At 39.6% G+C, this 17,983-nt stretch overlaps 1 protein-coding gene across 1 annotated transcript in view; it reads right to left on the bottom strand.

The window, feature by feature from the left end:
- The window catches only part of nbeaa (neurobeachin a), an 861,601-nt gene that overhangs the window by 668,120 nt on the left and 175,498 nt on the right, over positions 1-17,983 (bottom strand). The window contains exons 14-17 of the mRNA XM_060826144.1: positions 13,539-13,618; positions 13,193-13,255; positions 11,334-11,431; positions 6,050-6,142 (exon numbers count right to left, since the gene is read on the bottom strand). Coding sequence (XP_060682127.1) covers positions 6,050-6,142; positions 11,334-11,431; positions 13,193-13,255; positions 13,539-13,618 — 334 coding nt within the window. The remainder of the gene's footprint in view (positions 1-6,049; positions 6,143-11,333; positions 11,432-13,192; positions 13,256-13,538; positions 13,619-17,983) is intronic.

The following is a 17,983-nucleotide window of genomic DNA, read 5'->3' as shown; positions in this document are numbered from 1 at the left end:
TACATTAAGATTGTGATCTCTTTACAACTCGTAATGAAGGCATATTACCATATAAATATCAGAAATTTAGAACATTTAAGACATTCAATATGCTATTTAATTACCTTTATTCAATATCACAATGTTTTAAAACATTTTACACAACAGTTTCCTGATTTTAAGTGGAACAAACATTCATGTAGTTAACACTCTGGGAGAGTCATGCTGAACCAACAATCCACGAACAGCTATGAGGTGAGTAAACGGTAAATGGATTTTTTTTTTGTTATTGTCACTACATTCAAAAATGTTCTTAAACACAGCTGAACATTTCCTCCAATCACCAAATCATTTTTTTTCTTTTATCAACTACCGCAGCAAATCACTTGTGTTTCCAACTCAATCAGTTACATGCAAAGCTTGGCAAGGGCAATGCAAACTAAATGAAAACCAAATTTGACAGAGAGATGGGGCGGGTGGTGAATCAAAATAGAGTTAGAACAAGTGAACTCATTTTAGTTGATTCATTTCACGTACCTGCTATGCATGCCTTTGTGGTAAGCAATCAAGAGTTTTAATTTTATTGCTTACTGTGTTGTTCCATCAGTTACACCTATAAAAGTGTTACGTCAAAGGAGGCAGCCATTCAACCCATCATAGGAGTGCTTGCTCTTCAAATCAGCATCAGTACTGACTGTCAATTTGCTGCATTTTCCATACCTTTGCACATTACTTCTATTTAAATAACCATCCAATGCCCTATTGAATACCAGCCTCCATCACAATTGTAGGCAGTGCATTCCACACCCAAACTACAGTACTCACTAAGCATAAAAGCTTTCCCCCCCAATACATTTGCTTATGTAAGTCATTTTAAATCTGTGCACTCTGGGTTCTTGATACTTGCATGAGTGCCAAGTGTTTATCCATGAACTTTATCATGCTTACACACAATTTCAGAAACTTCAATCAGATCTTAACACAGTTTGTGGAAGGCTCTTCAAAAGAGGGGTTGGGCCTGGACTTAATTTTAGGTAATGGAGTTGGGCAAGTGGTTCAAGTAGCAGTGCGGGAGCACTTCGCAGCCAGCAATCGTAACTCCATTAGATATAAGATTGTTATGGGAAAAGACAAGGACAAGCCTGAAATCAAAGTTCGAAACAAGGGGAAGGTCAGTAGAAACTCATTTGACCAGATTTGGAGTAGGAGAAATTATTTTTGGGAAATCTGTGTCAGAACAGTGGTACACACTCAAGAACATAATAGCAAGAATACAAGGCAAACCCATTCCAATATAGGTAAAGAGTGGGACTAACAAATCCAAGGAACCCCAGATATGAGAGAATTGGACAAAGAAAGTGAGGCAAATAGCAGAGGCCTGAGAAGAGTACATAATGTGCAAAGAAAAACTTTTAAAAAAAATTATGAGAGCATAAAAGGGATATGAAAAGATAATGGCAGGTAAAATAAAGGAAAATTCTAAGTTATGTTCCAACTACAGGTAAAAGGATAATTAGGGATCCACAGTGGTCATTTGTACATGGCACCAGACAACATTGGTAGGATCCTAAACAAATACTTGGTGTATGTTTTCACTAGTGAGAGGGATGTTGTTGTATGGGAATCAAGGAGGACTGCAATATTCTGAAAAAAATTAGCATACATACAGAGGAAGTTCTGACCGGTCAGGAAGGCTCAAAAGTAGATAAACCTCCAGAACTGGCTGAAATGTATGTTCAGAGAGGCAAGGGAGGAAATAGAAGGGGTGATGGACATAATTTTTAATTCCCCTCTAGCCACAGAATTACTGCTAGAAGACTGGAGGACAGTCAAAGTGGTACCAGGATTCAAGAAGGGAGCAAGGAATAAACCAGGAAACTACAGGTCGGTATATCTAACCTTGTGGTGGTTAAACTACTAGAAGCAATGAGGGACAGAATCAATATGCACTTGGAGAAACAGGGATTCATCAAAAACAGTCCGTATGGTTTTGTTAAAGAGAGGTCACGCCTGATCAACTTGATTGAATTTTTCGAAGAGGGACAAGGTATGTAGTTGAGGTCAATGCATTAACATACTTAGCTTTCAGGAACATTTTTGATAAGGTCCCACATGGGAGACTGGCAGCAAAGGTAAGAGCCCATAGAATCCAAAGAAATGTGTCTAATTGCATCCAGAATTGGCCGAGTGACAGGAAGCAGAGGATGATAATTGAGGAGCATTTTGTGACTGGAAACCTGTGTTCAGTAAGGTCCTACAGGAATCAGTGTATGGGCCCTTGCTGTTTATGGTAGATATAAAGAATTTAGGCCTGAAGGGTCTAAACTGGAGGGTTGATCAGTACAGTCGCGAATAATTCAAGAATTGGTGGGTTGATAAGAAGTGATTTGGGCAAGACAAAGCTAGGGAGCACATGGTGGATGATAAGATCCTGGGAAGCACTGGGGATCAGATGGAGACAGGTGTGCATATCCACCAATCTCATAGGATAGCAGAACAGTCGATAAAAATGCTTATGAAGGTACATGGGATACTTGCCTTTATTGACAACAGCACAGAGTTTAAGAACAGGGAGATTATGTTAAAGCTGTACGAAACGTTGGTTAGGCCACAGCTAGAGTATTTGGTGCCTTCTGCAAGTTATGAAGACAAACTTAGTGAACTGGGGCTGTTTTCCTTGGAAGAAAGGAAACCGAGGGAAGAAATGTATGAGGCATAAAATTATGAAGGGTGGGGATAGGGTACACAGAAAGGAATGTTTCCCCTTGCTGAAGGATCAATGACCACAACATAGATTTTAAAGTAAGGGGCAGGAGAAGGAAATGAGGTGGTGAGAATCTGGAATTCACTGTAAAAGTGAATTGAAAAGTGTGGCACTGAAAAAGCACAGCAGGTCAGCATCCGAGGAGCAGGAGAACTACCCTTCATCAGGACTGTGGGGCGAGCAGTGAATGGGGGCTGAGCGACAATTAGGAGGGTGAGGGTGGGGGGAGGTAACTGGGAAAGCGATAGGCAGATGCAGGTGGAGGATATTGATAGGTCGGGTGGGGGGTGTAAGTGTGAAATGGATAGGTGGGAAGGAAGATGGACAGGTAGGACAGTTCAAGAGGGCAGTGTAGAGGTGGGGGGTTGGATTTGGGATGAGGTGGGAGGAGGGGAGATAAGAATACTGGTGAAGTCCAAGTTGATGTCATGTGGTTGAAAGGTCCCAAGGTGAAAGATTAGGTGTTCTTCCTCCAGTCGTCGGGTAGCTTGGATTTAGCGGTGGAGGCAGCCCAGAACTTGCATATCCTTGGTGGGAGGGGGAGCTGAAGTGGTCGGCAACAGACCCAATGTACAGGAGACCATATCAAGAGCAATGGACCCAGTAGATGAGGTACTTGGATGTGCAGAAAAATTTCTGCTGGATGTGAAAAGGTCCTTTGGGGATTTGGACGGAGGTCAGGGGGAGGTGTGGGAGCAGATTTTATACTTCTTGCAGCAGCAAGCAAAGGTGCTGGGAGTGGAGGCTTGGTTTGGGGGGGACAGAGGTGGACCTAATGAGACTCTCACAGAGGGAAGGGTCTCTGCGGAATGCAGTTAGGAGAGTGGAAGGAAGTATCTCTCTGGTGGTGGTGTCTGATTGTAGGTAGCATAAATGGCATCTACAAATTGCTTTCCCAGCTACTTTTCCCCCACCTCCACTGTCCTATTTATCTCTATGCCCCTTCCCCGCTACCTCTCCATCCCCCACATTCCTGATGAAGGGCTTATGCCTGAAACATTGATTTTCCTGCTCCTCAGATTCTGTCTGACCTGCTGTGCTTTTCCAGTGCCACACTTTTCGACTCTGATCTCCAGTGTCTGCAGTCTTCATTTTCTCCTAACGTGTCTAAGAGTGATTAAAGCAGAAAGTCTCATAACACTTAAGCAGCATTTAGATGTACACTTGCGACGCCAAGGCATACAAGGCAATGGACCAAGCACTGAATAAAAGGATTAGAATAGTCAGGTGGTTGTTTTTGCCCAGCATAGATTCGATGGGCCAAAGGGCATGGACTGCAGCATGGAGGAGGCAGCTCACCACCATCTGCTTAAGGGAAGCTAAGGACAGGCAATAAATGCTGTAGCCATGTATGACTCTAAGATGTGGGAGCAGAAGTTGGCCATTCAGCCCATTGAGTCTGCTCTGCCATAATGAGATCACAGCTAATTCAATAACCCGCAAGTCCATTTTCCTGTCTTTTCTCTGTAAACCTTAGAGTCACAGATGTACGGCTAATTCAATAACCCTTCAGTCCAACTTGTCCATGCCGACCAGATATCCCAACCCAATCTAGTCCCACCTGCCAGCACCCGGCACATATCCCTCCAAACCCTTCCTCTTCATATACCCATCCAGATGCCTCTTCAATATTGCAATTATACCAGCCTCCACCACTCCCTCTGGCAGCTCATTCCATACACGTACCACTCTCTGAAAAATTTGCTCCGTAGGTCTTGATTTCCTTATTGATTAAGGGAATGTGTAACTCAGCTTTAGGTATATTTAATTTAGTTTCTTCTGAGACTAGCGAAATTATTTTTGTTAAACAGAGGGCTGTTGAAGCTGGGCTATTAAATACACTTCTTTTTTGAGATTATGCCCTCTGGTCCTAAACTCTCCCACAAAGGGAAACAACCTGTCCACATCTAAATTCTCAAACCACCCAGAATTTTGAAAATTTCAATAAGGCTAGTGTTCCAAGTACAAGTCCAACCTCCTCAATCTCTCCTCATAAGACAATCCCTCCTTCCCAGTATCAGCCTGATGAATAAACCTTGACTACTTCCAACATCATAATAAAGGGATCCAAAATTGTTCACAATATTCCAGCTGTGGTTTGACTAGTGTTTGGATAAGTTTAGCAAAATCTCTTTACTTTTATACTCCATTATATTTGAAACAAAGATCAAATTGCATTTCCATGCACAAACCTGGCTATAATACACTCACTTTCCTTCACCCAAGTTATTAACATACATGGCATACCTGTGCCCTTTCATTTTTTCAAAAAGATTCCTTCCCTTGCTTGACTAAGAATTTATTGATCTGGGACCCAGCCCTGCCTGTAGTATAAAATATCATTTCCCAATTTGACCACATGCACTATCACGGTATACAACATAAAACATTATAGCACAGTACAGGACCTTCGGCACTCAATGCTGCACCGACCTGTGGAACCAATCCGATGCCCATCTAATCTACACTATTCTATTCTCATCCACAGCCTATCCAATGACCATTTAAATGCCCTTAAAGTTGTTGCAGGCAGTGTGTTCCACGCGCCTACTACTGAGTAAACAAACTACCTCTGACATCTGTCCTATATCTATCAATATTTAAAAATTATATAATTTCTGCCATGTAGTCCTTACTAATCATGTAAGCTGTCTGAAAATCTCAATTTGTATTTAATCACAAATGTGGTGACCTGTGATTTCTTTTAATTTCACGTATAAATATAATGTCTAAGACATCCTATAATTCTAGCACTGTAATTAAACCTTTAACATTGCAACCCCTTTTTATTCCTCACACTATCTATCCCAAAGAACTTTATAACCAGGAATATTTAAGATATATTACCATCACTGCAACTGTATAAATTTTCTCTCCTTACTGAGAAAAGTCACTAGTTATCCAAACACTTTATACACTCAAATTTTGTAGTTTTAAGTTTTATTTCTTTTTCATGTTTTAAAATAGTTTTGACATCCCTTGGCCCTTTTACAGCTTTTGTAATTCTCTCAACTATAGCTTGCTTCTTGTTTTGTGATACCTGTTTCCTAATAAATGATTGAATGCCACCTCAAATCAATTCAGAAGACACAAACCTAAGACTGAATTACAATCAAAGTAAAATAAGCTAGAATTTCAATTCAAAATATATTAAAGCATAAAAATGAAAATTTCAATACAATATCCCAATCATTCTCAACAAAACCAAGCTCTGCATTGCTATTTCGCATTCCATGGACTTCTCTCAGTCTGACAAAAGGAAACAATTGATTTATCTTAAAAGAAAATTAACTTGGCTATACTCACTTATGACCAAGGTGTTTGAGGAAGTATCCCAGAACTTTCAGTGCTTGAACACGGATGCTTTCACTTTTTGAAGCCAATAATTTGTAAATAACACTGAAGAAACAATAAATACACCAAATTGATTGCAATGATTTATGATATCACGGTTAACAATATTTTTGAAACAATTAAATCAGAATCATTGATCCTTATAATCTTTGCAACTTCTACTTATTTGCTATGGAATGGGAAATAGGAAAGGGCATAAAATTTAAGGGCAAGAATCAAATTAGACCACAGTGTAAAGTAATGTGAACGGGACAAAGAATGTTCAAAAGATAAGCCTTGAGCCCTCGTGTCTTAATGTGCAAAAACTTGCAATGAAATGGATGAATCAGCTAGGCAAATAGATATAAATGGACATGACACAGCTGCAATTACGTAGACATGCTGCACAGTGACCAGATATACCTGAATATCTCAGGGTACTCAGTTATTAGGAAAGACAGACAAAAAGAAAAAGGAAGTGGGGAGGTAGGGTAGCACTAGGCAAAAGTGAGAACTGCAGATGCTGAAAACCACAGTTTAGATCAGAGTGGTGCTAGAAAAGCACAGCAGGTCAGGCAGCATCCGAGGAGCAGGAAAATCAATGTTTCGGGCAAAAGCCCTTCATCAGGGATAGAGGCAGGAAGCCTCCAGAGTGGAGAGATAAATTGGGGAGGGGGGGGTAACAAAGAGTACAATAGGTGAATGGGGGTGGGGATTGGGGGTGATAGGTCAGAGGGGAGGGTGGAGTGGATAGGTGGGAAGGGAGATTGGCAGGTAGGATAGGTCATGAGAACAGTGCTGAGCTGGGAAGGTTGGAACTGAGTAAGGTGGGGGGGGGGGGGGGGGGGGGGGGGGGGGGAGGGGAAATAAGGAAACTGGTGAAGTCCACATTGATGCCCTGGGGTTGAAATGTTCTGAGCTATGCCTGTCTCTTTGTCGGCTACGTAGAACAGTCCATCTTCCGTAGTTACACCAGCACCACTCCCCACCTCTTCCTCTGCTACATTGATGACTGCATCGGTGCCACCTCATGCTCCCGCGAGGAGGTTCAGTGGTTCATCAACTTCACCAACACATTCCACCCAGACCTTAAATTCACCTGGACCATCCCTGACACCTCCCTCCCCTTCCTGGACCTCTCCATCCCTATTAATGACGACTGACTTGACACTGACATTTTTTTTAATAAACACACCAACTCCCACAGCTACCTGGATTACACCTTTACCCACACTACCTCCTGCAAAAATGCCATTCCATATTCCCAATTCCTCCGCCTCCAGAGTATCTGCTCCCAGGAGGACCAGTTCCACCACAGAACACACGAGATGGCCTCCTTCTTCAGAGGTCACAATTTCCTTTCTCACGTGATTGAAGATGCCCTCCAATGCATCTCATCCACATCCCACAACTCCACCCTCAAACCCCACCCCTCAACCGTGACAAGGACAGAAACCCCCTGGTCCTCACTTTCCACCCTACCAACCTTCGCATTAACCATATCATCCACCGACATTTCCGCCACCTCCAAACACACCCCACCACCAGAGATATATTTCCCTCCCTACCCCTTTCTGCTTTCCGCAAAGACCGTTCCCTCAGTGACTACCTGTTCAGGTTCACGCCCCCCTACAACCCACCCTCCTGTCCTGGCACCCTAACCTGCCACCGCAGGAATTGCAAAACCTGCGCCCACACCTCCTCCCTCACCTCCATCCAAGGCCCCAAAGAAGCCTTCCACACCCAAAGTTTCACCTGCACATCCACCAATGTATTTATTGTATCCGCTGTTCCCGATGCGGTCTCCTCTACATTGGGGAGGCTGGACACGAGCTCACAGAACGCTTCAGGGAACATCTCCGAGACACCTGCACAAATCAACCCCAATGCCCTGTGGCCCAATAGTTCAACTCCCCCTCCCACTCTGCCGAGGACATGCAGGTCCTGGGCCTCCTTCACCACCACTCCCTCACCACCAGACGCCTGGAGGAAGAACACCTCACCTTCCACCTCAGAACATCTCAACCCCAGGGCATCAATGTGGACTTCACCAGTTTCCTCAATTCCCCTCCCCACACCTTAGCTCAGTTCCAACCTTCCAGCTCAGCACTGTCCTCATGACCATTCCTACCTGCCAATTTCCCTTCCCAGCCCTCCCACCCCCAGCTTTTATCTCTACACCCTGGAGGCTTCCTGCCTCTATTCCTGATGAAGGGCTTTTGCCCGAAACATCGATTTTCCTGCTTCTCGGATGCTGCCTGACCTGCTGTGCTTTTCTAGCACCACACTAACCAAAAACAAAAGAGAGGATAGCACTGCTGATTAAAGAGCTGTAATATAAGAGAGTGTGGAAGTGTATTAGCTACAGTCAAGTGCTGTTTGTATGGATTGAGCTTAGAAACAAAAAGGTGTAGAATACAATAGTGCAGGTTGTATGTAGACCCCCAAAGGTAGTAGCAATGTAAGGCTTTTAAAAGCAAATTAGAGACAGACGCAATAAAAGTACAGTCAAAACTAATGGTGACTGCAATCTGCATATAGATTGGGTAAATCAAATCAGTAACAATACCACAGAGGAGGAATTCCTGGAGTATGTACAGGATTGCTTTCTGAATCAACAGGCTGAGGAACCAGCTAGAAAACAGACCCCACCCCAGGCTGGGTACTGTGAAATGACCAAAGGAATAATTGTCAATTTAGCTATGTCACCACAAGATGACAAAGTTCTTCACCCAGATTGACAGTATGGCTGGTTCATAGACTAAGGTCCTAAACCTAAATAAAGGAAAGTATGATGATATGAGACATGAGCTGACTATGATAAACTGGAGAATATTATTTAAAAGGATGATGGTGATGAAGCAATGGTAACATTAAAAGAGCTCAATGGAGGATCTGCAACAATTGCACAAAATCAAAATGAGAAATCAAAACCAGGCCTTGAATAACGAGGGAACTTAGGGAGAATCTTGGAACCAACGAAATAGAATGGCCAAAAAAAAGCAACAGACATGACAATTGGGAGCAATTTAGATTTCAGCAAGGGAGGAACAAAGGAATTGATAAAATAGGGGGAAGTGGAGTATAACAGAAAGCTTGCATTAAAACACACAGATTAATTCTATAAGCTCCTATCTGGGTGCAAAGCTAAAAATATTAGTGAAGACAAATGTAGGTCTTCTAAAATCAGAAACAGAGGAAGTTAAAATGGGGAACAAAGAAATAGCAGACTAATTAAGTACACATATTCGTTCTGGCTTCACAAAGGAGAACACAAATAATGTCCTGGAAATGTTGGAACACAGGATCCAGTGAGGAGGAGGAGGAAGTGAAGAAAATCAGTGTTCATGGGGAAATAGTGTTGGGGAAATCACTGGGATTTTAGGCCAATAAATCTCCAGGGTCTGATAATCTACATTCCAGAGGACTTAATAAAGTAGCCCTTGAAATAGTGGATGGACTGGTGGTCACCTTTCAGGATTTGAGACACTCTGAAACAGTTCGCGCGGATTGAAAATTAGCGAATATAACCCCACATTTTTAAAATGAGGTAGAGAGAAAAAGGGAATTATAAATTGATTAGCTCGACATCAGTAGTGGGAAAAAAAGCTAGACTCCGTTATAAATTTAATAGCAGAAAATAGTGGCAGAATCAGTCAGCATGGATTTACAACAGGGAAATCGTACTTGACAAGGCTACTGGTTTTATTTCAGGATTTAACAAGTGGATATGGGAGAACCAATGAATATTGTTTACTTGGACTTTCAGAAGGCTTTTAATAAGGTCTGACATGAAATTTGTATGGAAAATTAAAGCACATGAAATTGGGGGTAGCATATTGACAAGGATAAAGAACTAGCTTGCAGACAGAAAACAGTAGGAATAAACTGGTATTTTTCCAAATTGCTGGCAGTGGCTCAGGTAATGCATGAATCAATGATTGGACCCGACTTTTCACATTATCCATTCACGATTTTAAACGTAGGAATGAAACATAAAATCTGCAAGTTTGAAAGAGAATGAATTGCGAGGATGATGCAGAGATGCTTCCGTGTGATTAGGACAAGTTGAGTTAGTGGGCAAATGATGGCAGATGAAATTGTGGACTGATGAAAGATTATCCACTTTGTTGCAAAAACAGGAAGGCAAATCATCTAAATGGTCACAAATTTGGTAAGGGGGAGGTGCAACATGACCTGGGTGTCCTTGTATAGCAGTGGCTAAAAGATTCTGCTGGCCGTGAAAAAGGTAAAAGGTATGTTAGCCTTCATTGCGAGAGAATTCAAGTACAGGAACAGGGATATACCTGCTGCAATTTTCCAGGGCCTTGATGAGACCACAACTGGAGTTGTATGTGCAGCTTAGTCACTTTATCTGAGGATGGATGTTTGATAAAAGGGAGTATGATAAAGATTTACCAGACTGATCCCTGACTTCTGAAGACAGACTTGATCAGTTAGAACTATATTCACTGAAATTCAGAATACTTTGGGGTTCTCATAGAAACCTATCATATTATAACAGGATCAAACAGGGTAAATTCAGGAAGGATGTTCCACTTGACCAAGAAATCAAGAACCAGGAGGCCCAGTTTAAGGTTATGTGGCAAGACTATTTCGACGTAGAACAATTTTTTCCACCCAGAGAATAGTGAGCCTGTGAAATTCTCAGCCACAAAATGTAGTTTAGGCCAAAATGTTGCATTTTTTCAATAAGGAATTATCTATAGTTCTTAGGGCGAAAAAGATCAAAGGATATGGGAGAAAGTAAGAACATGATGGATGATCAGTCACGATCATATTGAATGGCAGAGCAGGCCTGAAGTGCCAAATGGCCTCCTCCTACTTTCCATGTTATCTAAAAGTTGAGTGTATCACCATTACAGCAAAAAAGTGTTTCAAAACTTGACTTGAGAGTCAGCCACTCATTGTTAGAAACCTAAAAATTGGTGAAGAATACGCTGTCATTGCTCTGGCATGGTGATTTAACGAATAAATTTTGTTGGTTGGAAAATAAAAACTCAACATGTCACAAATTTCAAAAACATTGCAAATACATTTGAAATTTTCAATTTTGTACTCGTGTCCAAATCAAAAAGCATATTCAATTATTTTAATAGAAGGGAAACACTTCCATAAAAAATATTATTTTTATTTCCTCACAACGAAAGCCAAAAACAAAATGACCAAAAATATAAACTGCTGAACAAGTTCTCTAGTTGGTTTATTCGCAGCTGTGGTATACTTATGTCCTCACCGTATCCCATTTCGTTGATCAAAAGCAGGTATCATGGATGCAGGGTGCTCTGACATCAGTGCAACCAACAGTTGCAAAACATCATGAATGTTTTCATCCTGTGTCATGGAATAGAGAGGCAGTCAAACAAAATAAAGCTCTCTTCATTCAGATATATTGCTAAAACTCAACTTCTCACAGGGTTCAAAATACAGCAAGACAGACATGCAGATAAATTCAACCCTGAAAAACCACAACACCCTGTGAGGAAGTAAAAAATGGAACAACAAACCCTACTTGAAGATATCTGTACTTCTCTAAATCTCACCTCCTCTAATTTTGGCAGCTCAACCTTCAAATATCAAACCCTTGAGCTCTGAAAATCTCTTCAAGCACCTTTTCCTTCTTTAAGATATTATTTCAAATTCAAGCTTTTTATTTTCTGATCCAATATCTCCTTATGCAGCTTAGTGTCATACTCGTCTTAAAATGTTTGTGTAGCTCCTAAAGTATTTTCTTACATTAAATGCACTACAAAATAGATGATGTTATTGAAAATGTAAATTGATATTATGCTTCATGGGTCAAACAGATTTTACAAAACAAAAAAAAAGTTGGCCTTACATCCCTTTATAATTTTTTTTGCTCTTTATTATTCTGATTTCTGCTAGTGCCCCAGTTCTTTGGGAACTGGTCAAACTTCCTGTACCTCTTAAAAATGGGCATTTTCATCATTAAGCTTTAGCCCTTCCTCTCCCAACATTCAGATGAATAAATTGTGATTAATTAATTGAGAACAAATTTTGTTTGACACTGGGAGTTCCCTGATTTGTATGGTTAGTACCCAAATTAATTCATTCAGATTTTCAAGTCATCTCAAATATTTTCAACATTAAAATGACTGAAGACAATAATACACACATTTGTTTACATACAGAAATAGTAATGTGATTAAGGAGAACAAAGCTGTTCACACCTGACTGATGTCTTGTACAGCTTTAGCAATACTTCTCATATTCCATTCCCTTTGAAATGAAGACCAATATTCTATTTGCTTTCTCTATTACCTGAACTTTAATGTGCACTTTTTCTAATAAATGCACAACACCCAAATCCCCCTGTGCTGCAGTTTGTGGCAGTCTTCCCCCATATAATCAGTTCTTCTTTACTTCCAGTCAAGATGCATAACCACACACTTGCTCACATTATATTCCATCTATTGCCATGCTTTTGCTCACGCAATCTGTCTATTTTCCTCATTTAGCCTTCCAACGTATTACTGTGTCATCATCAAACTATGCAATTGTACACTCACTACTGACATCCAAGTAATTCATATCTATTGTGATTAATTGTAGTTCTGGCATGGATTCCTGTTGCACACCTACAGGTTACAACTCTGAAAAAGCCTCCAAAATCTATCTATCTTCAATTAATTAGCCAATCCTCTACTTATCCAAATATGTTAGCCCAAATCCATGTACTATTTCATTTTAATTAGCCTTAAGTGTGGTACCTCAGAACAATTTTTGGAAATCCAAATAGGTTTCTGGGAATCTCCTTTATCTATCCTGCTTGTTAACTCAACAAACGCAATAAATTTATCAATCACGATTTCCCCTTCAAAAAGTCATGTTGACTCTGCTCAATTTTATTTTGCATTTGTAAATACTTTGATACATCTGCTATAATTGATGCTAGCATTTTTAAAATTAGATTTTGATAAGCAATTGGGTGAAAGTATAGCAGGGATAAACAGGAATGCCGAGGATTCAGTTTACCCAGGATCTTATTAAATGGCAAAAACAGGCTCAAGGATCTGACTGGTACACTTCTATTCTTAATTCATTCGCTTGCATAACGATACATTTTGAACTCACCTCATGCATGGTTAAAAGGTAATTAAGAATACTTTGAAGCTCATCTTCTTTGACACCACGATCCTATTCAAACAAACATAACTACAGTTGACAATTTATATTCAGACAATGACATGCAAAACATAGTCAGATTATAGATTAGATTAATTCTGTAATGGGGGACCAAGCAATACACCAAACATGTTTTCAGCCTCTTTGTTAAGCCTTGATAGAATACAATCACAGCAAACATGCAATGAATTTTGTTTCATCACTGTAGTGACCTTCTTTCCTGGTTTCTATAATCTAACAAAGCCTAGTAAAAAGTGTACCTTTTTAACATGTTAGTATATACGTCAGTTCTTACCTTCAAAATCAGTTGTTTCAAAAATAGCAGCATAAAGGCCCGCAGTGAAATAATTTCTTTCTGAGATGGACGAGGACCATCTTGAAATAAGAAGAAAATTTTCTGTCACTCACTTTAAAATTGTAGTGCAAAAACATGTCTTCCAAATCCAGTTCCTAGTCTTACACTCTTTTCACATAAACACATTCAGCAAATTCCTGAGATTTACAAATGGATCAGAATAAAAAATATTTACTTTGCAAAGAATTGTGCAAATTCAAACAAGTTCTAAAATATATTGCACCCAAAGAAAATAAACTTCAGAACAAAAAGACAAAATCAAATGTTTCTGAAATATAACTAAATGTGCAAGAAAAAAATGATTATTAAAAAACCTAATTTGAATTACTAGTTATCCAATCAATTTTTGAAAAATTTAAAAAGTTAAAAGCTATAAAATATATTCACACAAGTTAAAAATTCTTAACTTTATTGGACATATTGCAAATATGGAACGTATTGGTAAAATGAGCTATCAATTTCATTTCAGTTGCCTTTTAATTAATACCCATATAGTTCTGGTTAACAGGCATAGCATTCACCCTCCATTTTTCTCCATGGTAAGAAAAAGGTCATTTGTTAAATCTGACAATAATTATTCTTAATCATCTTGCACTCTTTCAAAAAAAAAGCACTTTCAAAAAGGATAAGACTGCTCTGAAATTGTCACTTTTCTAGATTCCAGGTTACATTAATTTTATAATCAACACTATCCTTAATCCAATGTTATAAAACTGATGCATGTACTAAAATCCTTGAAATTCTGCATTTTACAGAATGTAACATTATTTACTTTGTTGAATCATCTTCAATTTTCGTTTTTTTTGAGTAAATTCTCAAATTAGAATGCACACTGTTAGAAACAATCACATATCAGTCAAGATAATTGAAACATTTAAGAAATATATTATACAAATTGTGTGAGGAACTGATAACACAAAGAAAACTGAACATTCGGCAATGAATCAATAGAACTATGCCGCAAGAATATTTTTCCCCAGCCTACACAATCTTATTGTATATGTGGAAATTAAACAAATTAACATTAGACTATAGCGTAAAAAGCACTGCAAAATGTATTTTAATTTCTTTTCAATGTTTCCATAGACGCCCCAAGATGCAAAATTGCAAGGAGGTTCTTCCATTGAAGTTTGGCTCAGTGATCCTCCAACTTGCTTTAAAACGTCACAACTCTGAATCCAAAGCTCAAGCTTGAGTTCATGAAGGAAAATTCTTTATGGAAATCTCAGCTGGTGCAGGAATTGAATCTACGCTACTGATGGCACATTGCATCACAAAACAGTTGTATAATTAAATGAGGTAAACCAACTCCCATGGAACGAAGAGAGGGCATTATATTAAAGAATGCGTTGGTAGCAGAATCTTTCAATTGTATAGTGTTTGAGAACAAATTCATGTTTAGAGTGCCTGGAATGAACTGGGTAAAATTTTACCTGGAGTATCTCAATAGTAAGAATCAGAACAAGGATAAAGAATTTGAGTTCACTAGTTTCAGATTTGGGAATGGTTATTCTTCCAAGATTTTAGTGCGTAATAATTCCTTGGAAAATAGACGTAACTATTTTATAGACAAAAATGCAGAACCCAGTAAAATACTTTTATTAAAGACACTGATTGTGGATATGGAAAACCACAAAACTATTACATTGTAAATTCCAAGTTCATGGATTTTGCAAATCAGGATACTAATTTGTTCATTTATTAGACTATAACCCTTTGACTAAAAAAAAATTCAACTGGTGTTATTGACAAAGGACAAAAACTTACATTACTTACAACATTTACATTAAAATGAAACAGGCATCTGTCCTTTAACAGATGTTTTAAAAATTACAAGTTTGCATGAACAAGGAATACAATAAATTATAGAAAAGATGAGTGATGGATGTGAGATCTTAGGCATGGAAGATCACTGGAATAGGCATTCAATAAGGTAGTAACTATGGATTAAAAATTGTCAAGAAACAAACATTTCTATTTTGCATTTTGTAGATTTGCCAAACAAATTCAGTCAGTTGATAATAATACATAATAAAGAGAAGAAAACAATTATGGCAAGGTGAATAGAGGTTACACTTTGTAAAACTTTGCTCAAATAATTGGGGCAATTACAATTGATCAACCAAGAGGTCTGCGCAAATATGAATGCAACAGCAGAAAGTACTATTAGCCACAAAGTATGTGCAAGTATAAAATGCTTTATGAAATGTTGGAAGATCAATAAAACAATAAATTATCAATTCAGCACAGAAACAGACCCTTCGGTCCAACTTGTCTTTGCCAAACAGATATCCCAAACTAATCTAGTCCCACCTTCCAGCACCCTGCCCATATCCCTCCAAACTCTTCCTATTCATTCACCCATCCAGATGCCTTTTAAATGTTGCAACTGTACCAGCTTCCACCACTTCCTCTGGCAGCTCATTCCATACACGTACCACCCTCTGTGTGAAAACGTTGCCCCTTAGGTCTCTTTTATATCTTTCCCCTCTCACCCTAAACCTATCCCCTCTATTTCTGGACTCTCCCACCCCAGGGAAAAGACTTTGTCTGTTTACCCTACCCTTGCCCCTCATGATTTTATAAACCTCTTATAAAGGTCACATCTCAGCCTCTGACGCTCCAGGGAAAACAGCCCTAGCCTATTCAACTTCTCCCTATAGCTCAAATTCTTCAATCCTGGCAACATCCTTGTAAATCTTTCCTGAACCCTTTCACGTTTCACAACATCCTTCCGATAGGAAGGAGACCAGAATTGCACGCAATATTTCAAAAGTGGTGTAATCAACTTCCTGCATAGCCGCAACATGACCTCCCAACATCTGTACTCAATACTCTGTCCAACAAAGGAAAGCATTTCAAACACCTTCTTCACTATCCTATCTACCTGTGATTCCACTTTCAAGGAGCTATAAACCTGCACTCTAAGGTCCCTTTGTTAGTAACACTTTCTAAGATCTTATCATTAAGTCCTGATAAGATTTTGTTTTCCAAAATGCAGCACCTCACATTTACCTAAATTAAACTCCATCTGGCCCATCTCATCAAGATCCTGTTGTAATCTGAGATGACCTTCAGTGCAAATGAGTGGTATTTATAGATTATAAAAGTTCATTTCAGGTAATAAACTTCAAATTCCATCAGTAATAAGTGATCAGTGACAGATTATGAAGGAATGGCAATTAGCACTTTTTTTAAACATTCCAATGCATTGCACCAGGCAGATAGGCTTCAATCAAATCCAGCATTTCAAGAAAGAATTTGGTGAACCTTAGAACATAAGGCCATTGAAAATTGGTTTCCATCAAGGAGACATCATTTATTTCTAAAACTTTTGTTTTAAAGAGTGGAGGCACCTAGGAAAGATTATTGGTTCAAATAAAATTGTACAGCATGAACACTAGGCTGTCCGGGTACACTCTTCAGGGTTGCTTGATAAGGATTACAGGACGAAAGTGAGTTCTGCAGATGCTGGAGATTAGAGTCGAGAGTGTGGTGCTGGAAAAGCACAGCAGATCAGGCACATCAGAGGAGCAAGAGAGTCGACTTTTTGGGCAAAAGCCCTAACCTTCCTGTGAAGGGCTTTTGCCCAAAAGGTGGACTCTCCTGCTGCTCAAATGCTGCCTGACCTGCTAAGCTTTTCCAGCACCACACTCTCGACTGATAAGGATTACAATTGATGCACTCTAAAGTTGTTACAGAAAGTAACACAAATCCAGGCATTTCTCATAATCATATCGCATTATAAGATCAGACTTTTTTAAAAAAAATACTCATGGCAAACAGCCTGGACAGCATTTATAGCCCTTATCTGCCCATAAAGTCGGAGTGAAGAATTATCTTCTCGAATCGCTACCCTCCACAAGCTGCAGGTTAACCCACATTGCCCTTAGGGAAGGGCAAAGTTAAAAATCATACAACACCAGGCTATAGTCTAACAGGTTTATTTAGAAACACTAGCTTTCGGAGCACTGCTCCTTCATCAGATGATTTTACAATCTTATTCTGCACAACACAGAATTTATAGCAAGATTTTAGATTAGATTACTTACAGTGTGGAAACAAGCCCTTCGGTCCAACAAGTCCACACCGACCCGCCGAAGTGCAACCCACCTTACATTTACCCCTTACCTAACACTACGGGCAATTTAGCATGGCCAATTCACCTGACCCGCACATCTTTAGACTGTGGGAGGAAACCGGAGCACCCGGAGGAAACCCACGCATACATGGGGAGAACGTGCAAACTCCACACAGTCGCCTGAGGTGGGAATTGAACCCGGGTCTCTGGCGCTGTGAGGCAGCAGTGCTAACCACTGTGCCACCGTGCCGCCCACAGTGTGATGTAACTGAAATTATATATTGAAAAAGACCTGGATTCTTTG

This window comes from Hemiscyllium ocellatum, chromosome 6 (genome assembly GCF_020745735.1).
Source record: "Hemiscyllium ocellatum isolate sHemOce1 chromosome 6, sHemOce1.pat.X.cur, whole genome shotgun sequence".
Classification (NCBI taxonomy): domain Eukaryota; kingdom Metazoa; phylum Chordata; class Chondrichthyes; order Orectolobiformes; family Hemiscylliidae; genus Hemiscyllium; species Hemiscyllium ocellatum.
Note: the sequence above shows the minus strand (reverse complement) of the source record. Positions and strands in the feature narration are given on the sequence as shown.